The sequence below is a fragment of the Drosophila erecta genome, unplaced genomic scaffold (assembly GCF_003286155.1).
Source record: "Drosophila erecta strain 14021-0224.00,06,07 unplaced genomic scaffold, DereRS2 tig00000000-arrow-pilon, whole genome shotgun sequence".
Classification (NCBI taxonomy): domain Eukaryota; kingdom Metazoa; phylum Arthropoda; class Insecta; order Diptera; family Drosophilidae; genus Drosophila; species Drosophila erecta.
Genome location: NW_020825194.1, coordinates 25,233,504 through 25,261,272, shown reverse-complemented (window position 1 = coordinate 25,261,272; position 27,769 = coordinate 25,233,504). Strand labels below are relative to the sequence as shown.

Sequence of the window (27,769 nt, the reverse complement as noted above, 5' to 3'; positions counted from 1 at the left end):
GTATTTTCTTGTTGCACCGCCGCCGTATCACTGCGAAATATAGCCCACTTAGGTGGCCAACAAAACTGTATGATAGCAGGAATCGATATGGAAAAATGAGTAAGCGTTTCGATGAAAGTGCAGATACATAAATTTATGTGTCTTCAAACCATTACAACATTATGTAAGTAAAAATAGTAAACAAACTCTTCAAAACTTAGAAAAAGTAAATTATTTGTTGTGTTCTAGTTAATAAGAGTTAATATTTCTAAATATAAACTATGCTGTTAAGTATTGTTAACTAATATGTTAACCAATATAACCAATATAACTAATATAAACCAAATGCAACATATTTTTAGTCGAAAATTAATTGCAAATGCTTTTTAAAGTACTGGCTTTAGATAATAAGATAAGATAGTTTTTAAATCTAATGCAAATTATATTTTGCCATAGCTGAAGCCTATTTATTTAACAACTTTGCGCTTATCAATCACAAGATCACAGACCCGAGACTTTCTCCCAACTAAATTATTAAATTTAATTTCTATGAACAGAAATCTGAAAGAAAACCGCAATGCCCACAAATTGAATTAAGTTCAAGAGTTCAGAATAAGCCGATGCCGCCATTGTGCCACAAATTATTGAGTGAGTACTCTTGACATGGGACCAAGCTGGATCCCGCAGCTTATGCAATGGGCCACACCGCCAACAAAAGCATCCAACTGACGTGGCCGCTGGGCCCGAGGTTGATGTCATCAGTGCGTCAACAGCTTTCCTTTGGTCTCCGGCAGAAACAGTCCCAAGACAATGAATCCGAAGAGGCATATGCCCGCCGACATGAACATGGTGGCCGCCAGGCCCTGGTCGTAGATCATTGTGGGGTAGATCTTCAGTGCCACAAAGATAAATCCACTAAATGTGGCCATGCTCAAGGAGGTGCCAATGGAGCGGATCTGCATTGGTAAGGAAAATATAGAAATAGATGGAACATTAGGATCTAAGGTTTAAGAAATTTCTAATTCCAATTATTGATATAATAATTTCCCTTTCCGAACCACTCACCTTAGCTGGGAGCAGCTCAATTATGATGGTGAAGATCAGTGCAATAACTCCTAGTGAAGCAATGCAGGCCACAAGGCACATGATCACCAAAGGAAGCCATCCATTCTGATTCAGAAATTCCTCCGAGGCGAAGCACTTTAGTAGAGCAATGGACAGCTCACCCAACCCCATTCCACCCATCGAGGTGAGGAGCAGAACACGACGACCCAGTCTGTCCACCAGAACCACGGCACTGAAGATTCCCACCAGCTGAGCAGCTCCAACCACAATGGTGCTGGTGTTCGGATCCAGATTGTTGCCCAGCTCCGCGAAAATGTGCGATGTGTAGTTTAATATGGCGAAGCTCCCCGACAGCTGATTGCAGACGATCAGCACAAAGATCAGGCCGAATGTCTTTAGTGTAGGCACGTTTACTGCAAGGTTGCGCAATTAGTTAAACAGACCTTACTTTGTTATAGATAGTCTGTATTTTGACTGTAATCATGTTCATAAGATGGGAGTGCGGAGATGGCGCAATATAATAAAATCTATTAATAATTTCATATCTTACTCACTGAAATCTCGCCAAGAAATGCTCTCGGTGACGCCGCCGCTGAGCACCTGAAGCCGAAATGTGTCAAACTCGATTTTGGCCGCGTCATGCTTAGAAGCTTCCTTGTCGGAGGAAGTGGGTGGCGTCAGATTCTTGTAGAAGTAGAAAGACTTCTCGGCCTGGTCATCGCGGCCGCGTCTCAACAAATATTGCGGTGTCTCCGATAAGCCAATAATCGCCAGTATAAACACCACCGGCAGGGCAACTATGATACACGGCATCAGATTGTACGAGAGATACGAGGCCAATATAAAGCCAACCATCATGCCGATGCTAACGTACATCATGGCCATGGACGATAACGCTCCCCGAACGCTGAAATAATGATGTATTGTATTTCGGTTATTATTAAAAGTCTTGGATTTAAAGGTGTAAGTGAAAGTATGTGGCCATCATAAACCAAACTGCTGGCTGTAATAACCTGCTTCAAAATAGATCCCTGCAAAGGGATGGCTTTTAGGTTCTACATTCGGTATGGGCCTGAAATCATTTATTATCTGTCCACTAAATCTTGACGATCAACAAAAGTTAGATCAAAATCGGATGGAAAAGTAAAGTGAGTTAGCGGGAATTTGAATAATATTGTTGAATATATGAACGTAGTCTGAGCTTATCAGCCATTGAATGGAGTTCCTCACCACTTACCTAGTGTCGGCAATTTCGGCTATGAATATGGGCAGGACGACGTAGCAACCACCTCCGGACATTCCCGCCAGGAATCGACCAGCATACAGGTACGTAACGTCTTGGGCGGAGTAAATAAGGATCCAATAGATCTGCCGAATTCAAGAGAAAGCGAAAATGACTCAAGCTCTTGGGAAACCCCTTGAAAGCATATGGAACTTTATCTACCAAATTGGGCAAGGCCAGAAAATACATGCACACTTTGCGACCCAACCGATCGATTAGCAGTCCGAAGATTATATTGCCGGTCAGCGAGCCTAGGCCGATAAGTGATCCAACCCTGCCAACATCGAGGAGTTCAACCAAAGGGATTTCCACTTGCAGGGTATCAAGCTTACCAGGACGCCTGGGTAATGGTCAGGGGAACTCCCAGGGGGCTTTCATCGGATCCGAGCAGTCGGAGAGAGGGAGACAGCCATCCCACGGCAATTCCATGGGTCAGCGTCATAATATGCACTGGGATTAGTGAACTTTAGTTAATTGCTCTACGGCGCTTTGTACTTTACACCCACCCGTGACGGTGGCAATAAATTGCCATCGGTACCGCGCACTAAACACACTCAACTTCTGCGGTGGACTTGAATCAAAAGTCATGTTGACTAATTTAAGCTAGGACTCCTGAAAATGTTCCGCTTTTGGATTCCGAATTAACCACTGGGCGCTCTTGTGTCTACTGAGGGGTCTCAATTGGAGTGACAAGAGTTTATGTAGTGGAAATCACGGCAGATAAGCTTACTTCCCAATCTTCTGGTTATCGTAAACAATAATTACGATCGTAAAATTGTGGCAGATTAGATAAGTTTAAGTAGTCGCAACGTAGTACCGCTGATTAATGCAAAACGCTCCCATTTGAAGAGGTCTGGGGAAGTCTGTAAATTTTGCTGAAAAAACACTAAACACTCAAAAAACTCAGACTAATCTTACCGTTGAACTGTTGGATAGCAGCAATAAGACTTTGTAAATTTGCATAACTTTGCATGGGTAAAGTGACAACGTTTACCTGAGATTGGCAAAGTCAAACAGTGCTTGAATCTTATTAGAGTTACCTGCATTTACACATTTATTATGCATTTCGATACATTTTCTCTTTTGAATGTACACACAGCTGTGTTCTAAGTTAAGATCTTTATTCCAAAGGAAGAGTATATGACATCATTAGAAAATATTTCATTTAAAAATGGCAGCAAGAGGAAATTAAGATATTAATTAGGTGGAATGCAGAATCCGAAACGCCCTGAAATCCACACATATTTCAATGGTTTATCTTAAAATGACCTATGGCTTTGTGCTAGAAATATATCGGTATCTTTCTAGACTACGTAAAGTCTATATATACCGGTTCTACTTAACACTTCTTAGAAATTAGCGCATTATTGGGTAATGCTCATGCCCCTGGTCTCAGGCAAAAACATTCCCAGAACTACTAAGCCCAGTAGACAGAAACTCGCCGACACATACATTGCGGCATGCAATCCATAATCGTTGATCAGGACAGGATAAGTCATGAGAGCAATGAACACGGAGCAACTGAGTCCGCACATACTGATGGAGATGCCAGAGGCGCGGATCTGCAAGGCCATGAGTTTTGGTAAAATCCTTTGACAAATAAGCGTATACGCGCTTACCTTAACGGGCAGAAGCTCAACTATGATGACAAAGGTAAGAGCCACTATGCCCACTGACGCCGTGTAAGCCACAATGCCCATTAGGGTGAGCCCAATCCAACCATTGCGGTCTAGAAAGTCCTGTGAGGCAAAGGACTTCAGCAGACCCACGCCCAGCTCAGCCAGACCCATTGCCGCCAGCGATGGGATCAAAAGGAGCCGACGACCCACTCGGTCTACCAGGAAAACGGCGCTGATCAATCCAGAAATCTGTACAACACCCAGAAATATGCCACATAGATCAGGTTCCATCCTGCTACCGAGCTGCTCGAAGATGGTCGACGCATAGTTGAAGATGGCAAAGGATCCCGACATCTGATTGGAGAGCAGCAAAACGGCGATCAGCCCAAATGCTTTTCCTGAGACCTTGTTAACTGAATTGAAGATACAACTTTGTCATTATGAAGTAAACGAGTTTTTCTATGATAATGATGTGTCATCGGAAGAATTCGTGGCTTTAACTTGTTACAAATTGATTTAATACGTGCGAAGCCTACAGGATAGAGTTCCCTAATTTAGTTGTTATATTATCAATTTCAAACTTACAGAAATCTGCACGAGTAAACTTTTCTGTTAAGCCGCTGGCGAGAACTGTATTCCGCAATTTGGCAAACTCAGCTTTAATTTCGCCCTCTTTGCCTGGATCCTTCGATAAATTCTTGTAAAAGCAAAAGGACCTTTCCGCCTTTTCTTCATGGCCCCGTTTCAGTAGGTCCTGTGGCGGCTCAGGAAGAGGAATGAGGAGGCACAAATAAATAATTGGCAGGACAATGACGACGCACGGCAGCACATGGTAGGATAGACAATAGACCAACACAAATCCCACCGTGATGCCACCACAGAGTGTCATCACAAAAAAAGAGCCTAGAGTTCCCCGAATGCTTGAGGAAAGTTGTGGTTAAACTAGACTGAATATTATGCGATATAGCAGGCGGTTGTTCGCAGTTGCGTTTTAGAATGACTTACCTATTGTCAGATACTTCCGCGATAAATACGGGAAAGCAAACCACCAAAGTGCCACCGGAAAATCCTAAAAGCACACGACACACATAGAAATACACTGATTTGCTTGCGAAGTAGATTAAGATCCAATTGATCTGTAAAAATAGTAGAGCCCATAGTCTTTTGGAAGCTCGTTAAAGAGATTAGTTTCATTTACGATATTTGGTAGGGGCACGAAATACATGCACTTCTTAATTCCAAAATACGAGACCGGCACGCAAAGTACCATATTGCAACACAGAGACCCAATTCCAAAGGCGGCACCGATCCTGCAAATCTCAAAGATGCCAGTTATATTCACATCTAAATTCACTTCGATTGCCGACATACCACTTCACCTCGCTGATGTCAATTGGTTCTCCAATTGGACTGTTGTCCGAGATGAGAGTGGGCAGAGTGGGCGAGAACCATCCTAGGGATATTCCATGAGTCAACGCCATAATGCACACTGCAAAAAATATCACGTCTCAGCGATTGATCAAGCAGACCACCGGATTCTTACCCACGTATCAGGGTGGAAAGCAACTGCCAGCGAGTGCGTCTGCTACAGATTTGCATATTCTATCGTTGCCTGGAGCCAGCAGTCATGATATTGTACATATTATGAAGAATGCACTCCTTAGTTGGCAGTTGGACTCCTATATTGGGAAAGAAAGCGGCCCAGAGTTTGCTGGCTGACTTATGAATTAAAACTTTATTTCAGTTTGAGTGCTATGACAATGTAAACAAGACGCATGTTTAAGACTCTAGGAAGTTGTAATTTAATTTGTAATTGTCGTGGGTTTTTGAACCTAAGATCGTAGCTTACAGACTCCGTAAAACAAACATTGATTTTGGGGCACTTTTTGTACCATTAGAGTGGTGAAACCCCTTAATACAGAAATAAAATACGCGAACGCTACAATTCGCTTGTGTCTTATGTTAACTCATAACCCAAATGGCAGCAAAGTGGATGAGGAAATGCTCTACCCATAGAGATTATGATACCGAAGTAGTGGAGCACACAAATAATAAAATCATGAAATTCGCGGAACTGTGTATATTTTATCTCTGCACAATTAGGTCCCACAGAGATATTAATCAGCGGGGGAAAAGCAGACAAGCCGGGCAATCAAACAGCATGACAACAAGTTAATGGCGAGTGGGGGAGAATCTCTTTCCAAGCCAGGGCTTATCGGGTCCCAATTGGCGATCGTGTCACAATAAATGATTTGCTGGTGATCAAGTTATTATATGCGGTTCCTGGGCCCATTCAGGCAGTCAGTCTCTCATCGACTGCCTCGTCTGGCCGCCTATATCGATCGATAATGAGGGGTTCCTGGGCTACCAGCTCGGCGACTGTGGCGCGGCTTACATAAATCTCGGTTGCATTTTAATGCACAAAAACGATTGGGCCCATCGTGATTGGGTTCCTTTTGGAAGACTCCGTCGTCGGGTTTCGTGGCTGGGGCTCTGCACGGTCGGAGGTCATGCCCTGCGGTTTGTTGTGCCGTTTGTAAAATGCTCAATAAAAAATATCACATTTTTTCTGTGTCATTTGCATCTGCAGTCCTCGGTCTGCAGTCCGTGACCATATTATAACCCAGTCCGGCACTTTGACACAACCGAGTACCGAGCAATAAGTACCGATGCTCGCTTCCCTGGTGGCCAAGCGCTTGTCTTTCGTCATTAGCACACAATTGTTCACTGGGTTCGAATGCTAAGATATCACTTTCGTTTGTTCAGCTGTCAGTGGCGATAAATTGGCCACCGGAGCACAGCCACTTTAGACTTTAGATTTCAGAGACTTTAGATTTCAGGCATTACCATTACTTTTCACTCGCCTATCTGGTTTGGCCAACATTCCGCATGGATGATGCACTTAATTCTGGTGAGTTTGGCGTTCTATTCTTACCAACAGGTTAGTTAACTAACCTTATTGTATTGTATGGTTAACTGTGATTTATATGCGGCTTTAACGAATTACGTCTGATATATGTGTTGAAGGAAACATAAATTGATGTCATTAATTGACTAGTGGGTTTTTTTGGTGCTCTTGATTTTAAGTATCGGCCAATAAAGAACACTGTAGGTGCACCAAAAATGCGATGAGATGCTTTTTCCAGATAGCCCATGAACGAAAATGTATATTATATTTAATGCAGCTGCACCCAAATTTGTCAATTCAAGATTTATTGTTATTATGTATAAAATCTTTTCAAGAAATACGTTATAAAAAGCAGGTTGGGAATGCTCGCTTAAAAAATTGTTGTGAAGTTATATCGGCATTATCATTTCCATATCGCCTTGGTTCCAAGGTAAATACATGTGCTACAAAAATTAAGAAAGTCTGAGAACCTTTCAAGGATTCTTTCATAAAAACATTTAACATAACCTACGAGCATTAATCATGGGGCTATCTTCAGCATTGATCTTGACAAATGTGGGCTTGGTCAAGGAAAACTATGAGAAGCAGCATTGCCAGCCACATAGACCATCATTTCAGTGACTCCTCACATGGAAAAGGGCAATTATGTGAGCAAATTAGACGAATAAAAGAAATATGACAGATATTCCAAAAAGAGTAAACAGTTAAATCAACAAATTGTGGCATCTGCATTCGCGCGAGGAAACAGAGGCCTTTGGCCAAATGCCGAATGAATGACGGCATGAATGGATGAGTAATTGATGGCAGCCATTATTGTTCTCAGGCTGGCGGGCACGTTGACAGTGCCATGTGTGGGTGCATCACCCAGCGTATCCACCAGATACCTTTGGTGGCCCAGCATGACTGAGACCGAGACGATTGGGGCCCCTAGCCATGCCGAAAATCGCACGTTTCTATGCAAATCTTCTTCGCTTTTCAATCAGCTGCGCGACTAGGCCACGGAGGCTTCTGTGTTTCTTCTTTTTGGGTGGGGGGCTTTTGGTGGTTGTCCGGAGAGGTTTTTGGGGGCCTGTAGGCAATAATTATCGCTTGCATTACGTATTTCGGCTGCTTCTCGCTTTTGTTTTCGGCTCGACGACTGTGTGGCAATCTAACTGGGTTGGCATAGAAAACGGGCGTTAAAATTAACGGGAGGTAAATGGTTTTTCAATTCACAAAAGGCAAAGGCAACGCCGCGATTGCACGAGGGCCCACCATCCATGCTTCTGTGATGGATAGTTTGGGGTTAAATATAGGCTAGATGGCTTCTTAGATACTTCTACAATGATTTGACACTTTGCCCGGGCTCTCGACTGTACTTATACCAACCGAATTTGCTGAATTACTTTTCAACAGAATTCAAAAACGACCTTTTAAGGTTGTTGCTCAATGTGCACAGTTTCACTAAGGGAGTGTTAATATTTGTGTGCATGGTTTGTCTTCTTATTTGCCAAGTGTGCTTGTTTGACTTACGGGCCTATTTAGTTGGGGCAATGATTTGATTTTTCCCGCCAAAGGTTAAGTCCTTGATTTATACAGAGGTGTATTTTTATGGACAATAAAATGTTCCTTTATTTGAATGACATCGTTTTGACTTGGTTATTAACAGCTTAAAAGTGTTAGTTAATATTTTTTATTCATTTGAAATATTTTGAAATTTAAATATTACTAAATCTACTTTATTGAAAAGGTTTATTTGGTGCGTCAAGTTATGTTTTTATTGCTTTCAATTCAATTTAATTGCATGCAGCTCGTTTTGCTATTTTTAATGAGAAAAGCACCAGACTCAATGTCATTTGCAAGGGGCAAACAAGAAAACATTGACAATATCTTTTAATGAAATGAACTAACCAGTTAGAAGTCAGAATCAACTCGCCATTAAAGTCACGTTAAGCAGCAGAAGCGCGGCTGGATGGTGATTACGACCATCACTTCTGATTTTGAATAGAATCCAATGTTAATTTTACATGAAACGCCAGCAATCGGCGGTGATCCAATGCTGGATAGCTACTGCTGCCTGCGCGATGCCTCATGGCTGGAGATTCGTGGGAATATTTGCGGCTGCCATTATTTGAGCATTTTTGCTACACTGAATCCATAATCGCAGGCGCAATGAATCGGCATCTGCATCTGCCTTCGTGTGCAGAAGGAAGCAGCCGTCGCATCCGAGCCACAGAGACGCAGATAAATTCAGCAAAAATCAAACAACGATATTATGCAACTCCTGGCTGGGAGTTGAAGTTGGAGGGCCCCGAAGACGCTGCCCCAAAATCATAATATAAACTGTCCACTGTCAACTCTTCAACTGTCTGCCTTGTGTTCCATTGTCTGGCGGCTGGCCAGAAAATAGAAGCCGAGGAACAAGCCAAGAAACGCCTCAAGTCAAAAAGCCGTCACTGCGAGCATTTCGAATCTTTAATTTGCGATTTTGTTTGTTATGCCTTCCACGAGCGATCGATCCATCGACCATCCGCACCCACTTCCCTGCTCCCAGTCCAAAAGCCCTACAAGTGCTTCCCCTTCCTTATTAAAAGCTAATGGATTTCCAAACTGTCATCTTGCTGATTGACGAAAATCGAGTTGAAGTAGTTGCAATTTATGGAACACAATTTAAAGGAGGCTAAGCCTGTTAGCTATCATATTACTAGTGTTTGCGAATATTACGTATACGCAATGATGTACACATGTGTGTATACATACATATGTATATTTGAATAGGAGCACCAACATGCAAATAAAAATACAGTTGATAATAAATTATTTAGTTTCCTTACAAGTTTTGACATCGCAGAACTTCAACTGTGCATATGCAGTCTGGATTTGCTACCAATAGCCTAATTAAGAAACATTTTTAAAGAATTTTATAATTTTTTACTGAAGGGGAAAGATTTCTAATCATTTTTGACTATTTTATACCAATAGTGACTATATTTTGATTTGACTATATACCAATAATTACACAACACTGCATAGCTTTAAATTATAGTATTAATTTTCGCTTTCTCTAGAATTTAACATAGCATTAAGCAGACAAAAGTAACGTTACAGAAAAGATTCACACTCACGAGGTGCTGATTGAATTCCTGAGATAGCAGCTACGAACGCAACATTTACTACATGGCTTAACAGAAATGTTAAGCTTCTTCCCGCCGATCTGGCCCTGTTAACTTCTTCGGCACCCGAAGACTTGTGCTCTCTCTTCGGTCTTCAACGCCCCTCTCGGGATCGCGGCGATCAGCTGATCGCTGGACCGGTCGCAGAGACGCCCTGCTTTTGTTTGGCTTTGCAGCTGCTTTTGGTTTGTGGCCACTCTTCGGGCTTCTTTGGGAATTGAGGAAGATGTGGCAGCGATCTTCGCGAGGCGGTAGGTTCGTCCGGTCCGGTTCGGCGACGACGAGTGGTTTTGCTTTTTCTGTGTTTGCGGTGGCTTTGCGCGCGTTTTCGCTAAACAGAGTTCGAGTCTGCGGGCCGCTCAGCTACTAAAGTTGGACGCCGCATTTGCCAATTGAAACATTCAAATGTGAATATCGTACGGGTGAAGACGTCTTCTGTTCGTCTGGCTCTGGCTCCTACTGTATTTTCAACCAAGCTGATGTGATAAATTTAAGAAAAGCAAAGTGCTTTTAGTGCGAAAACTTGAAGCTCTTGAGACCTTAGATAACGTTTTCGTAAATTTAAATTTTAAAAGGACGTTAGTGAACATTCAATAATATTTAAAGAGGATCTTGTAGTTGCAGAAACAATTGTGAAGTTTTCAAGCACCAAGGATTTACGCCCTCGAACAAGAGAACAAAATCACTTCGAGCTTGAGTCTGCCAATAAATACTCGTATCTTACTTCCAATTTGTTTATTTGTTAACGTGCATATGAACTTGTTGCAAATGTGATACATTTTTCCTTTGAGATTACCAAACTGTATAGTGCAGACATGAACAGCTTGAAGTGATTTTGTGCTACTACCGAAAACATCAACTGAATCGTGATATCTGTGCATTACCACCTGTTCCCTCTCTAGCCCATAACAAATAATAAACCAAATAATCGAGCATAGTGAGACAACACAAATAGAAATAACGAATAATATGCAACAATCTATGTAATATTCACAAGAAATCCGAGACAACAAAAAGCTACGAATACCCCAGTCGGAGAGCGGAAAACTTTGTCATAAATAAGTTTACGGCAAAACCTCCATATTACTTCAATCACGAAACTGAAAGCAAAAAAGGAAGCTGTGGAAGATTAAGTTGCTGCCACAGTTTCTAACCTGACTTACCTGAGTGTTTCTGCTCCGCGAACTGACATTCAGAGCATTGCCAATGATGTTGATGCCGCTTAAAGGTGAGTGAGCCCAGAAGATCTGAGTCTGAAAGTATCTAGATGAGAATTTCGACAGCTTGGCAGGTCGACAACTGAGTAGCTCGGACTTCTAATAAAATGCCAAACGCATTTTGTACGCATGAATGGATCAAAACGCTTATGTATGCACCATCTGTTGCCTTTCACTAAGCATCATCTTACTTAGATTTATTGCCTGCATTTTTCACGTAATTTTATTACTACTTTTGGCTACTACTACATGTCAAGATGTTGGCAAAGTTGGCTACATAATGGGAGAGGTCTTATAAGATATTCAAGTAACTAGCACCTTTATACCGCCAAAAGAAATATTAAAAAAGAATACATTTAAATACTTTTCAAGGCTTGGAATGAATGAATATTTTATTTGCTAGTAACAAATTGAATGGTTTTTTTTTGAGTTGATTTAAAAAAGTGTTTTTTTGTAAGATTCTTATGCTCAAATTTATTTTCTGTTATTTATTATGCATTGTTCTTGTACCAGCTCCCATCTGCAGTCGTTAATTAATCCATTAAAACCAATAACTTAATCACGTTGGCTCTTGGAAAGATTTAAAGCCATGAGTATTAAAGAGTCACCAGTACCTTTGCTTCTTGTATTATAACTGATCAATTTAAAAATTAATTGGTTCTAGCCAAATTAGACGACGAGCAATTTCCATAAATCTTCAATATGCCCGAGGCGATTTTCGGCTGATGATTAATTTGCAAATTGCTGGCTTGCTTAGATAAATAGATACATCAATTAAAAGCCTTTAAGCCGCTGGCATGTTTTTCCTTTTTGTTTTGCAGATTTTCTAATTTTTACTGCATAAATTTAGTGTTGCAAAATTTGCAACCGCAATTGTTGACTCGACTTGGCATTGTTATTAACGAATCTACGATAATGCTGGCGGGTCTGAGCACACAGTTCAAGGATAAACGGCAGCGGTAGCTGCTCGGCTAAGAACAAACCCTTGGGAGGGGGCTGGGCCAAAAATAGACAAAAGAAAAACCACCATTCGCAGCTGCAACATTTTTATGTTAGATAATTTCGATGGCTGCTCAGCCTGTGATTACTGGGCCAGAGCAACTCGGCCAGAGGGCCGCAGAAAGTAGTGCAGGAATTGGGAAATGCGCCTTAAATGTCAAGAGGTGCCACAGTTTCTTATTTTCTTCTACAGTACAGCCTCGTGGCGCAAATGAACAAAGGAAAGGCTGGCGCAGAGAAAAGACAAATTTAGGCCAAATGTGTGACTTAACGTCTTTCACATCGCCACACACCCACACACATAAAGGAGGCTTGGAGACGATAGGGGAGGTCTGCTTTTGTTTTATGTGGCAGGAGGTTAGAGTTGACTGGGGAGACGAGCCGAGGGCAGGCGAAAACTAAAAAAAAGCAAGCCGGCTGCCTCAAATGTAACAAAATGCTACAATATAATTTTGCCCGTTGTTGTCTGCAGATGGCCAGATAAAAGTTCAAAATGCGAGTGTTGTTGTTAGGGTCTTAGCCGGGGCCTAGTCTGCTCTGGCCAAGTTGGTCTGCTCTGGACAACTCTGGTATGGTCTGGTCTGCTCATTAACGATGCCAGCGAAAGAAATGGCAAATAAATTAAAAAGTCATTCAAGCAACAATACCCATCAGGAGGATTCCCCGCTAGCAACGGGGGCAGCGTTGTCTCTAATAGCTGTAGTCGTGTAGCCTGTATCCTATTCAAGTGTTGATGCGTTAACTGGCGCTGCGTGCGCATCGCTGAAAAGCCAATGAGCCGCATCTGAGAGATACGAGTAAAAGTATCTAACGATTCCTTGTAGACAAAACAAGCAACCTCACAATGGTTGCCGCTCTAAGATGTTTTGCTGTTGTTGTTTTTGCGGCCTGTCTTCAGTGATTAATGAAGTGTAAATAAAGTTTATGTTTTGCATTTTTCTGTATTTTTTCTTTTACAAAATCAAGATTTCAACGTATTCTATGCGGACTAAAGCTTATATTACGATACGTAATTTTCTTGTTAGTTTTTACTATGTCCATTTAATGGGCTTATTTTGGCAGCCGCAAAAAATGAAAGACTTTGACAACGAACTTGCAACGAAAAAAAAACCCTAACCAAAAAGGCCACTATTTATAGTCACTATTATCAACTCGCAAAATGTCAGTCGAGTGCACTTGAGCCATAAAAAGCCCATTTGTCTAGTTTTTTCGTGAACAAATAGAAAAGAAAAACCAACGAACTTGAACTTTTCAAAGGAATTGTGTGAATTTTGCAACGGTACTTTGCTGAAGTGTTAAAATCAAATAATGTCTTTAACTCAAGCTCTTACATAGCTATAATTGATCAAATTCAAGCATTTTCCTAATAATAGTTATTTAGCGGAATGCGTAAACTGTTCAATTACATCACGACTATAAATATGATCATTATATTCCTGCAACGGGTAAATGCCAGCAGTTCATCAAGACCACGTGCGTTGCGAATTGCGTAGCGATCGTCAGTCTTTAATGGACCACATCCACCCAGATATAGCCATAGCCGTTTCTAGCTTAAAATATATGGCCATTGCGGAGGGGTGCTAAATGTCAGGCCAAGATGCTGACCTCCATGGCCTGACATGCTACGTTTAGGCCATTTTAGGGCTGCCAGTTGAATGGCATTTTGGTCTCCATGGTCTGAGCTAAACTTCATGGAGAATAAGGTCCTAAGTTGGACATTAAGTTGCACATAAACATTTTATTATTTAGCATTGGGTACCTTTTGGGAGCTTAACAAATTATATTGTATTTGTTTGGGAGCTTAGCAACTTTTTAATTGCGAGTTTGTTATAGTGCGAGTGGAAGAAAAATTTGGTTTTAATACCTAATAATCTTAACCTTAATTATCAATTATCAATGTTCATCCATTCATTGGGTAAACAATACAAAATGAGCAATGCTTTTTCAGTCATAAAGCCGAAAAACAAGTTTCGCTTTCTTTCTACGCATATTGTATTTATCTAAGTTTTGATATCTGGCTAATTAATTCGAGATTTTACAGTTTCTTGAGAACCTGATTCTATAATCTTTGAATCATTTTGTGTTTGTTTACGTCTCTGGAAGGATCTAATTCGAGCGGGTGATATCATGTGGCTCGCGCTAAGGATGCCCATTTGATTCTTCGCGATCACGACTAAAAAACCGGTTATCGGTTTTGATTCATAAAAAAGTATATAAAATATGAAGACACTAATGGGACAAGGCTAAAATACAAAAGTTCCGTTCTCACAAAGGTGTCGGGCAATACATTTATGGCCGAAAATAGTACCCACTGGTATTTGGCCATTAATTGTACTTTGGCGGTTCCTCTATCATTACCAACAAACATAAAGAGGAATATAACGTCAATAATCATGAACTAGACACTACTTAAGTAGGCAACACTCACAAATTGGTATAAATATCAAACACTGATTGAATTCCAACAGCTGACAGCCAATTAGAGACGCCTACCTTACATGCTTACCATTAAAAACCAATACAATAAATCAAATAAATGGAATCAGATCCCTCAATATCGTTTGATATTTTCAAGCACAATTGAGTGCGAGAAGGCAATCAAATGACATGAGTTTTCAACAGTCATAATCATGTTTGCTGCCCGAAAACAACACTTGATATTTTAAAAACATGTCGCTTACAGCCGCGCGCTTTAAAATGGAAAAAAGACGCAACGGCAAAAAAAGCATTTGCTTTGTCGTGCCAAAGTCAAGTTCGTTGCTTGAGTCTTTTGTTTGAAGTTCGAAGGGAAGACTCAAGAATCGTGCTTTCAGCTATGAACTAACCTAATGCGGCTTCGGATTACGTTTTCTGACTATAAGCAAACAAAAATATAATTTTCCTGGTAATTTCCGCTTGAACTTTTTCATTTTCCGCCACTGACACGTTAAACGAACAACGAAATCATAACAAAATCCAAATCAAAAGTGACTTTCATTTACGCGGCAACAGGCAAACAAGAAACAATTACTCCGAACAATAAGCAACTAATTCGCATCTTGGTTGCTGTAGGCCAACACACATGTGCACTATGTGAGTGCATGAAGATGGGTGTAAGTTGAAGCAATCACAAAAAGGCCAACTCGAGGAGGAAAAGCACGGCGAAGAAAAGTATCAAAGCCCCACTGACTCTGATAAAATTGGCCATTGTTGCTGGCTGTAATTAAGTCAGGAGATGATTATTTAACCAGGTGACATAAATACATGGTGCTCTGATAACAAACGCTGACCCAAATATGCGTAATCTACAAATCGAGCCAAACAAAAGAACGAATTCGACGTGCAACAATTTCTGCTGCTGCTGTGGCAACTACCGACGACGTCAACAGCAATTACTTATTAATTGCCCCTCGACTTGGCGCGCTAGTTGTTGGTGTTTGGTGCTACTGGTTTTCTGCTGCAATTGTTGCCGGCGTGTCTGATGCCGCCCGGGCTGTCATAAATTGCGCCTGGCAGCCCGAGTCCCGTTGGTTGCTTCATAGCAATTGGAACTGGCTAGGCGGCGTTTTCAATTGTTATCTTTTGATATTTTCGGCTATTAGTGAAAACTCAGCACATCCTACAGAAAGTTATATATCTTCTCGGTGACAACTATATGTGGTTATGTGAGCACTGGCGGGGGATTAATTTCCGCATGTGTGTCTTCAATCGATGACTCGGCGAATTGGCGGACTTGGAGGTGGCATTACAGGAATTGGGAGATTGGCAACATAGATGTACCGAACCGGATTGCGCTCAGTTCATCTTCAGGCGTACATAATATATATTTTTGTAATACTTTCACGAAAATCAAATGGGTTGCTATAATGGCAACCAGTTTTTTTTAACTTCAGAGTATTAATTTAATCAAGCCAATCATGTTCCTAAATATTTTCATGCTAACATTGTTGTGTTTGTTATCTGGTCTAAATACCCGTTACTCTTAGAGTAAGAGGGTATACTAAATTCGTTGAATAGTGTGTAACAGGCAGAAGGAAGCGCGTCCGATTATATAAAGTATATATATTCTTGATCAGGATCAAGATCTGGTCAAGTCCGTATGTCCGTGATCTCTATATAGAACTATAAAAGTTAGAAAGTTGAGATGAGGCGGACTCCAGAAACATAATATAGATGCACCGCAAGTTTGTTAAATAATGTAAAAATTTTAAATTTTGTTGAATGTTATTATTTTTTCGCGTTTTCTACATATATTCCAGAAAATTATAAAAATTCTCGTTTGCACTTCCACTAGCTGAGTAATGGGTATCTGATAGTCAGGGAACTCGACTATAGCATTCTCCCTTTTGTTTAAATACTTTCTCGAAGTCAAAAATACATCGGGTGCTTGATTTGAAACCGGTTTCCATGATCAATTTTAGGTAATATTGTTCAATAATTGATATCTGAATTTTGTTCAGTTACCCACATTTATTTAACAGTTATCGGCATTGGTTTGTTCTGTATATGAGTTCTGTATATCAATCTTGTTTACTCAATTTGAAATCAAGTCTTGCTAAATCTGGTTGACATTTATTGAATATATTTTTTATTGCGCAGAAAAGTCATTAAACTGATGGCAATATAAGACAAGATTAAAGCATTTAATAGTTATTGCTCCGCTCGTCCATTAAAGTAAGATTTAATTGGCTAGAAGATATTTGATATGCATTAAAGACTCGAATTATAAATTCCGATTTAAGTTCTGAGAGACCCGAATTCGCATAAAGTAGCTATAGCTTCCGGCAAAGGGCCCAACTCCTCGTCATGGCGCTGTAACCCGAAACTCTGCAATTACCTTGGCGGTGTGGTGTTACTCTCGTTATTACAACAGCTTTTTATGATCTGGCGGGCTGGTGAACAAACAACACAAATATTTTAAACCGATAATTAAGTAGCATCAAACACTGCCCACTTGAACATTTGGGGCTGCTTGAAAATTACTACGAAATGGGCCACGTACTAACATCGGCGGGCTGCCGATGGCAGTTCCCGTCCCGCGGCAGCTCTTGCATGAAAAATTGCTGGGGCGCAACGCAAATAGCCGAGCACCACAAAAAAATAAAAATCATCTAGCCATTTGGCGCTAAATGTTTTTCGCTGCCTTACAAATCGCCAGCAATTTGCTGGGCCCAAACAAATTGAGTTCCCTTTAAGCCTAGGCACATGAATGCGCTCGAAGCTCCTACTCGCCCTCAATGGGCCAAGTGTGAAGCAGTTGACAGGCGGCTGCCACGAAGCGTCAAAGTGACTTCTTCTGTGCCTCCGACCGCCAGGGTATTTCGGTTATTTTTTCCGTTTCATTCTCGCCCCAGAGCCACACAAATTGCAAATGAGTGGCCCACACAAAAACGCTGTACGGAAATGCACAAGAATTTTTGAGCAAAAAGCAGGCAAAAATTGTATCACAGGCGGAAAATGCAGCCAGCAGCAGCGGTAGCCGAAATGATTGCATTCGACCTTAAAATCTATTAGCACGTCGAACTCTAGCGGCTATGAAATGCAACTGATGCAGGGCCCTTTGGGCGAACTGGGGGCCCAAAAACTGTGAGGTTGCCGCAAGAGTAACAACATCAGTGGCAATAATTGCTACCACACTAATGTCTGCGTGCATCAGCGACACGTAGGTCAATGCATCTGCATTAGCATCGCGCCAGAAGCATCATCAGACGCAGCCGCAGTCTGGTTGGCTATCTTGAATCTCTGGGGTTACGACTCTTAAAAAATACTTAACAAAAAGTCTGGTTGTTGCAAAATGTACATGTCTTGTCCGACGCACATTCACACATTCATTCAGCGATTGTTCCTTGGGCTTGGATGATTTGGGGATAACTAAATAGTTTGTTGGCCAACAAAATGTCACCGGGTACATGTTGTGTCATAAATTCATCGTGCGATCTGTGAATGATGAATTGTTTGCCCAAAAAAATATTTCAACCTTAAATCAAGTCATACATTTTTCACTTGAGCTGATCCCGATCCGTTTTTCAGAGCACATCTGTCATTCAAAGCGGAGGTGCAGGTACTTTATACTTTAAAACTTTATACAAATATGAAAACGCACATCATTCGGATGATTTATGGGTCGGAAAAGCGCAAAAAAAAAAAGAAACGCACATCACAATGGGGCTTATTTGGGACTATCCCGAAAATTAATCTTCATCGCTCGGCTGTGCCAATATAAGATATGGTTTTAATTGCCCACCACGCAAGAGATTTAGAAACAACAAAGAGATCAACAAATGATGCTTGCCAAATCTGCTGTTAAATAAATAAACAAAATACACAAAAGCACTTTCAAAATTTTTGCCTGGGAACCACAGTCAGAGCCAAGTGATTTGCTTGGCTAAGACTTTTGTGCATTTATAATGACATTTTTCACACAGTTCATTTTAAAAGTTCGGGCCAAACAACTATACGTAGCCATTTGAAGTGTTTAACATTTTAATTGGGGGTTGTTTTAATTCAGCTTCGGTTTTATGTTAATTTAAATAGTATGACAGAATGCATGTATAGCACATGGAAGGCACATTCCGGTGATTAATTATTAGAGTTTTGCATACGATTTGCTGAACTCAAAGACTAACACCGAAACTCAAATGAACGAGGCTGGAAACTGGAATACGTGCTGTTGGGGCAAGAAGATATACACGTATACTTTCACAAATAAAACATGGAATTAGCAGAACGTTCAAGCTGCTCCTTGAGGCCTTCGTGACTCGCTGGTTTATTCGCAAGGATGCCAATGGCTTTTTGCGTCGGCAGACAATTTCTCTCCCACCATTAGCCAAATGACCAGCATATCCATCCGCACCTGCACGGCACTCCCAATCGCGCTGCGCAAACAAAAAGCGGCAATCAAGTTTTAGATTTTCCTTAGTTTGCTGTGTTAATCGTGGTGGCTTCAATTGAAGATGCGCTGGCTTTATGCAATTTTTCCCAACAGGAATGGTCGGCAAGGCGAGTCGGCCGTTTCATAATGAGTATCGGTAAAGGTGAAATTTTGCCTTAACTTCGCTTGCACACGAGTTCCAAATAATATAAAATAAAACCCATTTATGCATGATCGCTGAAGGAGAAGGCCACACAAGAGCCAGTGCAAGGCAGCCGGGCAGATAAGCCGCCGCAATCCAACAGCGCGAACAGCCAAAACAAATAAATCAAATCTTCGAATAACAGGTATACGACATGTGGTCGACGGGGAAAAGGCAGCAGAAGCAGCAGCTTGGCGTTGCCTTAGTTTCTATGCTCTGTGTTTCAACACTTTGCCACAACACAATGCGGCAAAAAGCGCAAAAACAACAAAAAACAAAAAAAAGCTGCGGAAAAAACAAATGCTTCCTTCATGTCAGCTCAGCAACCGTAAAGGTTAAGCGGCAACTTGACAAAAAGGTTAAAACGATTTAACAGACATTTGGCTGCAATGCGAGGAGTGTGCCCCTCGAAAATCCCCATCACAGTTGGGTCTGCGAAAGCGACCCGGGCAATCGCTGGATGCATCGATCCTTGGCAGATCCATCTTGAAGTCCCCTCCCGTCGCCCCCACACGTGCATGTGTTGAAGGCGGAACTGAATTTTGATTGCGGAGACCCTCGGCAAAGCGCGGAAAATGCAACCTCAGCCTTAAGTAGTTAACTGGCGATGGCTTATAATTTTATTGTGTCTCTCTATTTTCTTGTGTCGGCACAACACCTGCTCTGCCATCGCGTTGACATTTTTTGTTGGCCCGATGATAATGATTTTGCGGCGAAACTTCCTTATTTGTCATTGTTGTCGTTGAATACTTTCCAGGCACACTTTTGCACCTAGGTGATTGATTTTCTTGTGCCGCTTTCTTATGAGTTATTGTGAAAACGACTTGATTAATATCATCCAATAAATCCGCAGAGAGGAACTGCCGGCATAGAAATATAATTTATTGATGATGCTATTGATGATATTAAAGGAATTCTTAAATACGACCATTAGATGAATTCTCGGATGAACCAATCCGTTTCGACCTTCGCAAAACTAATCGCCACTTAAGGCAATTCAATTCGATTTGCCAAAGCCTTGACAATGACAAACTCTTGACTCGTGTAATTGCAAATCGAGAATCGTGAATTGAAATTAAAATTTGTGCAGACGACTAGAGCCACTCTTGAACTTTAACAGATCGCTTGGGTAATCGACTTAGTTCACAATATTTATTAAATTTTAATGCCACTAATTTTACGTGCTACTAGTAATGTGACTGGAGCCATTTCATTTTGTGTACCAACATTACGCTATTTCGACGAAATTAAGTTTAGGTGTGAGAATATTTTGTGCAAACAGCCGCTGGGAGCCGAGAACGCCGCCAAGGCAATCAACAAATTTAAATACAAAAAGCAATTTCGGCAATCAAAGAATCCAGCAGACAATGCATAAAAGCAGAATCTTCGTAGTCTTAAACAACTGCAGCTAATTTCAATTTAAATTTATGTTCGCATCGAATGAAATTTCGAGATTTTATTCGATTTTGTTCGATTTTGCATTGGTATTGAATATGGCCGCGTTACGTAAGGAAAACAGATCTATTGTCTTGACGTTTGGGTAATTACCCAAACCATTGAAAATGATTTAATTGAATTGGTGCTGATCTCTCTGGCTCTGGCTCTGTCTCTGGCTCTGGCTGGTGTCTCCCCAGTTTTGATATTGTTTGCTGTTGTGCAAATTAAAACAATTATCTAAAATTATGCAAAGTACGCAGAAACTACAAACACTACAGAAACTACGGGAACAGCAGAGACAACAGCTGCAAAATTGAGCTGACGGAAGCGAACGACTAACGTATACCCGTACCGAAGTGAATGTCTGGGGAACTGACTGACTGCCTTACTGACTGACTGACTGACTGACTGACTGCCTGAATGACTGGCTGACTAACTGAATAACTCCTGGCCGGCGCCTGACATCTGTTCCTGGGCAGCCCAGAGCGCAATCGGATTTGGCTGGGTCAGCCTAAAATGTAATAATTTATTGCGCATACACCCCGTGGTACACGGCAGTCGGGCAAAATACACGGTGCGAATCTCATATCGTCTCTCTGCAGCTCAAAAATATCTATATATGGCGAACAGATATCTAACAGAGTATCTAACGATCCGCCGTAAATTTCTGCATGCGTTTGTGGGCGTCTACCGATTATGCAATCGCTGAGAGCCTTCTGCGCTTTGTTTGTTTTGTTCGCCACATTGACAACTCTTCTCCGCCGATTTGTGCAAGCCCAGAGTACATTTATTATTATTTGTGCCGTTGTTTTCGTATAATTTCTATTACCCAATAAGGCGCCTTGTTGGGTGTACGTGTTTTCGACAATAATGATTTTTCCGTTTCTTTCTTCCTTATATTTCGGCATCTCCCACGATCTTGTGCAATAAATATTCATAATTTTGTTAACTAGCTAAACATTTGTATCTCTGCTTCCCTCTTTCAGGCAGTTCCAAATACAAAATGCGGTGCACGCAGCTCAACTTGTTGTGCGGTAAGTTGATGAGTTCAAGCGGCCCCAAATAAAATAGCAAGAAGTTCTAGAGAGTAAATTAGTTCATCTAAGTAGAACTCAAATTTATAATGTATATTATATATAATATTTATTATATTACTTTATTATTATTATATATTATATTTTTATATAAATATAAATTCGCTCGATGGTCCATATAAATAATTCGGCGAGTAAAAGGCATTCTACGACTTGGCAAAATCCTTGACCTTGTCACATCATAATTTTCCCATCATAGATCACCGGCCAGCAGTTGATGGCTGTGCGTGTGCCGCAAAATGTGGGCGGCAAAGCGGCCAATACTGCGTTAATGCTCCTTTGTTTTGGCCAGGTTGCGTGAACCGTCTTCGTTTGCGTTATTGGGCTGACTTGGCGGGCGACAAAAGTGGGTTCCAACACAGTTCAGATTGGGATTCAGATTAAATGTGACTTTGATTTGAATTAATGGATCGGCCAAGTCGGCAGAGCGCCTGGGAAATGCAATTATTAACGACTCATTAGGAAGGGCGTGTTGGCCGAGACCCAGATGGCAAGTGGCCATAAGTGACAGCTCATCTCGCGGGCGAATAAAACCAACAATGGCCGGCAATCTTTTTTGGTTTTCGGTCTTTGAATAATTACGCGCCCATCGACAGCACCTCTCAATTAAGTTGGCCGACTATCCCACTGCGAGGATCACGAATCCAATTGAAATGATCGGACAGCTCCGAAATTGATGCGCGTACAACGTAGCGTATGGTTGATGAGGCGGCCGTTCGAATTTGAGTCCGATTGCCAATCAGCGGGCACAAATTATGGGCAATTGTTTAATTTGAATAAGGCAGCCATAGCAATAGCATCAGCAACACCCGCGACCAAATTTTCAGCGGGTCTTCTCGGATGATTCACTTAATCGCTGTGATTATGCAGAAAGTGGGCCTTGAATCTTGTGGCTATTTTGGTTATTCAATAACCCACGGCAGCTGACATCTTGCTCTGCCAGCCAGCACTCAAGACGCAGTTCATCATGACTTTTTTATTTTTGTGTCTTTCTTTAATTGTTTTTATGCTTTAAAATTTAATTATTGCATTTCGAGGGGGCCTGAGGTCAGTCACTTCCAGCCAGACCCTGTCCAAGTAGTCGGCTCTTGCGTAATTTGGCAATGTCTGCCATCAGCGTTAAGTGGAAAAGTCAAGGTCTGTGGACTCACCACCAAGAAGACATTCTAATCACGAAGAAGAATCGAAACCTGAAAAGCGGATTAACGAAACACGGCTAGGGAATTCACGGAAAAATGGCCAAACGAGTCTATTCATAAAGAAAATAATTGCTGTCCAGCACGAAAAGCTTCACTAAATGAATTCCTTGTTATTATGAGATCGTGCGTTCCAGCTTTGCGATAAGCATGATATCGTTGTATATAAGTGTAATAGGGGCTAAACATAGAAAGTTTATTATTTATTAAGTTATATTTATAAAAAAAAAAGAAGATATGTATCTTTATAATACAACTGTTATTAATGAATTGCAGCTCTAATTGTACTGGCAATCCTTGGCTACGCAAGCGCAGAATCAAAGGTATGTACAATTCAACTTACATTCTTGACTGATTCTACATTATTCTTGCTTTATAGTATCGAACTCCAGCCCGGATATTGGCCAAGCAAACGGGTGCTACTCAATTCGAGGAGGAACGCTATGAGGCCCATACGAACTGCAACGAACAGAAGCACCACTTGAAGAAACGTGCTTCTGATGAGGATGTGGATTACGAGGTTTACCAAGGAGTTGTTGGGCGACCCGGCATCGACTTTCCCATCTACCCACGAATTCCAAAGACCTCGTTCAGTTGCCGTTCATATGGCAACGGCTACTTTGCGGACATGGAAACCGATTGCCAGGTGAAATAATAAGAATGTTAAAATAGTATGAAAACGTAACTAACTCTTCGTGTTTCCTTAGGTTTTCCATATCTGTGAGGAGGGCCGTAAGATCTCCTTCCTCTGCCCCAATGGCACGATCTTCCAGCAGAGCGAGCTCACTTGCGACTGGTGGTTCAAGGTTAACTGCCTGGGATCCTCGGGCTACTACGCAGAGAGTGCAGAGATCCTCAACAAGCAGCGAGTGCATCGCGTGCGTCCTTCTGTTCCCGTGCAGGGCTTTAATATCGTGGGTGGAGGACTAAACATAAAGCCCAAAGTCGCCCCAGTTGCTGGGCAGGGCAGGTCCGGAGGACCGCGAGCCAATCCCGACAGACGTATCGATTCCACGGAAGATGTGCCCGCCTCAGTGGAGAGTGTGGACTTTGATGATGTGTCTGGCGAGAAGCAGCGAAAGGTTTTGCCCAGCATCGATAACAATAGCAACGATCACGAAAGCCAGATTACAGCGGAAAGCTCCTCATTTGTTAGCGGTTCCGGCAAGCGGAGAACCAACAAGGAGAGCAGCCCAAATCGCAACGATGACATCACGGTCCTGAAACCCGCTCGTCACAGGACTCCAGTTGCCTCCCAGGAAAGAGGAGTCTCCACTGAAAGAGCACGAAATGGACAGCGGGGACAGCATCGCTACAGTGGAAGCGAGGAGCACAGCAAAGAGAGGGAGAAGCCAACTCCCGGCCAAGCCAAGGAAAAACCGGAGTTCTTTGAAGCTCATACCACCCGATCAGTGCCACAAACCACAGCTCACTATTCTACCGGAAGCCATGCCACCGTGCGTCGACTAGAGCCCAACAAATCCACGCCATTCTACACCCCCACAGTGCCCAGTTTGGTTAAATCGAAGAGCACCGAGGGCAAACTGAACTACATCAAGGGTGGTCATGTGGCCACAACACCTAATCCCCACAGATTCGGAAGTGCCAGCTCAGGTGTTTTTATTGAATCCTCTGTGGCTCCCAAGCTCAAGCCCACTGCTGGTGCCAGCATCGAGCTGGACAGCACGTTCAAGCCGGTCATCATTGGCATGCGCCATCACTATGATGTGGCCAGTTCCGGCGAGTTCCGACCCCCGTCGAAGTCCACCGAGAGTCGGGACTATCTGCCAACTACTCCTTCACCATCGGCCGCTAGTAGCGGTCCAACTTATCTGCCCAAGAGTGGAAAGTCGCCAAGAGTAAACACCGGCGGTGCAGCTGGAGAGGATGTTCTGTTGTTCGCCCCCAATCCTGTGAAGGAAGAGTCTGTCTACCGTAATGTGCAGGATATGCTGAAAACAATGAATCTGCTGAAAGATCAGTTCGAGGATGTTGAGCTAAATGCAGCGGCGGCAGCTCCTGCTAGAGTTGGCTTGGAGATTCCACCTTCCTCCGGTCCAGATGCCCTCGTTTCATTTGCCAAATACTTTGCGCAAGAGCATAATGAAACCACTAATTCCCTGAGTAAAAAGGATAAGTCGGAGAAGGTGGACAAAACCGGTGTTCAGGCTAAGCTACCCGTGAAGCCACCACTTCCAACTATCAAGCCATCGGACACCACTGCTCTACTGACCACTTCGGAGAATCCTCCAGCCATTAGTGACAATGCAGACGACATCAAGAAGAGTCTTCTGAGTGATACTACCGTGAAGAAGTACAGCAATCTGTTTGGCCTGAAGTCAGCCCAAGGTCGTGGTGCTTCCGAGGCGGATATTAGTACGGGCCTACTCTCTAACCAGGCAAACGGAACCCAATCCGAAGCGGGACCAAAATATCAGCAGTTCCCACAGATTGGCAGCACTGGTTCCACCATAGGCGCACTGGCGGATAAGCCGGAGACTCGTAAGATCGCTCAAATCTTCTCCAACGCTCTGTCCAGCTATCTTGAGAACCCAGCTACTTTTCGAGCGGAACTTGCTGCCCGAGCTCACCCCACGGAGCCACCAAGCACTCCCAACTTTAAGCCCGTGACCACAACGGATCCGTCGCTCTTCAGCGATGGCACCGCCAAGTACTATCTGCCCACTAAGGGATTGCCAGACGCGACCACCCCCACACCGAACAGCATTGCAGCGGAAATAAACCACAAATTCGATTCCACACTGGCTCCAGAGTTCTCCACCACCACTGAGCTGTATGAAGGCAGCACGAATCGCGGCCTGGAATTCTCTGGGGAGCTTTCGCCGCCAAGCCAGGACTCCGGCGAGGAGTTTCTGCAGCAACAGCAAACGCAATCGTTTGTAAAGTCGCGCAACGATCTGCTCAAGGATGCTAGACCCCAAAAGCTAGTTACGACCCACAAGCCGACGGAGCATCCGTGGGCACTCAAGTCGCAAACGGACTTCCTCGATCCCCTAACCATCAACGATGGTCTGATGAAGGAGCAGAGAACCTCCACTAGCAGTACCACAACGTCCACATCCACAACAGCAGCTCCGTTTGCCTACAGGGTAACCACACCCACGCCATCTCGTTACGAGTGGGAGGACATCTTTCGCAGCTACGACATTCCCAGGGATGCACTGCCTTCCAGTAGTGGACTGCAGAGGATTGCCAATAAGTTGTTCGGTGGCCTCAACGAACAGGAGGCACTGCACCTACGCAACGTCATGGCAAAAGCGGAGCACGATCGCCAGGTGCTGAGCCTGCTGCTGCTGCTCATCCAGACCTGCGATGACCACAACGGCAAGGCGCTGGAGAGAAGCCGGAAGCATCTGCTCAACGCACTTATCGATATTGATAGCAAGACACCTGCTGGAGGTAAGACCTCCCGGCAAAGATTGACCACCACCACCAACCGCATCCCAGTGACCACTTTCCGACGTGGTGGTGGTGGTGCCGCCGGCTCCGACTACTTCACCAGTACCACGCCTGGCTACACGACAACCACGGATCTGCCCACCACAACAGGGTTGGGAGCGGGCAGCTACGAGGAGACCACCAAGTTCGAAATACGCGTCGAGGATCTGGAGGAGACCACGACGGCGATGGCGACGGCCCCTCTACTGGAGGTCAACTCGGACCGCCGGGCCCTGGAGCTGCTCAAGTCATTATATTCGCTGGCGTCCAAGTTCAGCAGCAGGCGATAGAGCGAGGGCGGTGGCGGTTCCTAGACCTTGCGAGTTAATGCCTAACTTTAGTCAACTCCACTCCCCCTCTTCAATTCAGTTTGAAATTCTTTAATTTAAAACGTCCCATAACTATTTTGATTCTGAACCAGTTACTTGTTAATCTACTTCGTTTAGCCAATGCAATTGCGCAATTAGTTTGTAAATATGTAATCGAAACACTCGAGGATGAGAGCCCTGAAATACTCCCATGCCCAAAACAGGCATAGTCTTGGTGGTTCCTGATGCCCAGCCAAGCAGTTTCCGTTTAAGTTTAATCGAGAGTTGTATTAAATTAGTTTCTTACTGCTTAGTCTTAACGAACGAGAACACTTCCATCCAGTATCCAGTAGGAGCGATCTATTTGAACAATCTTTACGTCTTGCTGTCTGTTTGTAAATATTTATTTAAACTTAATAAAGTACATATAACAATGAATAAAAGATCAAGCGTATTACTTTCGAGATAGTTGATGAATGCTTGTTGGCCAGCTAACTGATTAAACCATTACTACTGGCACTAGCTGGCCTCTCAATAGGTTTGCTTGGTGACTCCGCGATCGCCTTGACATAAATCCATTGGCTTTTGCGTTTTCCAGCTCTAATATAAATCTTTGGTAAGGTCACCCCATCATGTAATCAGTCGAAATTTAAATATTTTTACCATTGCTGGTGAATGCATTTGCAAGAAAATCGAATTTCCCGCTCGCAAGGACAAGTAGCATCAGATTGTGATTACATTGCACTTGAAATGGCCATAATATTGAATTGATCAACGTATACCTAACTTATATTACGTATACGTCATGTAGGGTCTCGCTGATATATGAATTCTGATAACTGGCCGCAGCCCCGAACAATGGATAATCCAGCGTCGTAAATCTGCTAAAGCGCAAGCATCACTAACTGACGAACTGTCATTGGTCTTTGGGGCAGCTGCCACATAAATATGGTAAAGATGCCGCATCCAAGTCGCGCTTTCAAATTCGTATATAATTCTAAG

General features: G+C 42.7%; 3 protein-coding genes across 6 annotated transcripts; 1 reads left to right on the top strand and 2 right to left on the bottom strand.

The window, feature by feature from the left end:
- Positions 1–391: 391 nt before the first annotated feature.
- Positions 392–2,994, bottom strand: LOC6552978 (facilitated trehalose transporter Tret1). Its single transcript, XM_001979126.3, has 7 exons — positions 2,833–2,994; positions 2,659–2,776; positions 2,489–2,600; positions 2,282–2,412; positions 1,599–1,951; positions 1,045–1,457; positions 392–935 (listed from the first exon to the last, which is right to left on the bottom strand). Exons 1-7 carry the CDS (start codon positions 2,912–2,914, stop codon positions 738–740), a joined length of 1,407 nt encoding a protein of 468 aa, XP_001979162.2. The 5' UTR covers positions 2,915–2,994; the 3' UTR covers positions 392–737.
- A 653-nt stretch (positions 2,995–3,647) lies between these two features.
- On the bottom strand, positions 3,648–5,665 carry LOC6552979 (facilitated trehalose transporter Tret1). Of its 3 annotated transcripts, none has more exons than XM_015154938.1 (7): positions 5,489–5,665; positions 5,317–5,434; positions 5,144–5,255; positions 4,951–5,081; positions 4,531–4,865; positions 3,946–4,358; positions 3,648–3,888 (listed from the first exon to the last, which is right to left on the bottom strand). In XM_015154938.1, the coding sequence occupies exons 2-7, from the start codon at positions 5,424–5,426 to the stop codon at positions 3,691–3,693; spliced, it is 1,299 nt and encodes a 432-aa protein (XP_015010424.1). In that variant the 5' UTR covers positions 5,427–5,434; positions 5,489–5,665; the 3' UTR covers positions 3,648–3,690. The 3 variants fall into 3 exon arrangements, with proteins under 3 accessions (XP_015010424.1, XP_001979163.1, XP_026839622.1); XM_001979127.2 differs by having other exon boundaries at positions 5,493–5,665; XM_026983821.1 differs by lacking the exons at positions 3,648–3,888; positions 5,489–5,665 and having other exon boundaries at positions 4,241–4,299.
- A 4,600-nt stretch (positions 5,666–10,265) lies between these two features.
- LOC6552980 lies at positions 10,266–27,205 on the top strand. 2 transcript variants are annotated; one of them, XM_001979128.3, is made up of 6 exons: positions 10,266–10,466; positions 10,908–11,233; positions 21,697–21,744; positions 23,277–23,323; positions 23,380–23,646; positions 23,708–27,205. In XM_001979128.3, the coding sequence occupies exons 2-6, from the start codon at positions 11,212–11,214 to the stop codon at positions 26,747–26,749; spliced, it is 3,426 nt and encodes a 1,141-aa protein (XP_001979164.2). In that variant the 5' UTR covers positions 10,266–10,466; positions 10,908–11,211; the 3' UTR covers positions 26,750–27,205. The 2 variants fall into 2 exon arrangements, with proteins under 2 accessions (XP_001979164.2, XP_026831492.1); XM_026975691.1 differs by lacking the exon at positions 21,697–21,744.
- The last annotated feature ends 564 nt before the right edge of the window (positions 27,206–27,769 follow it).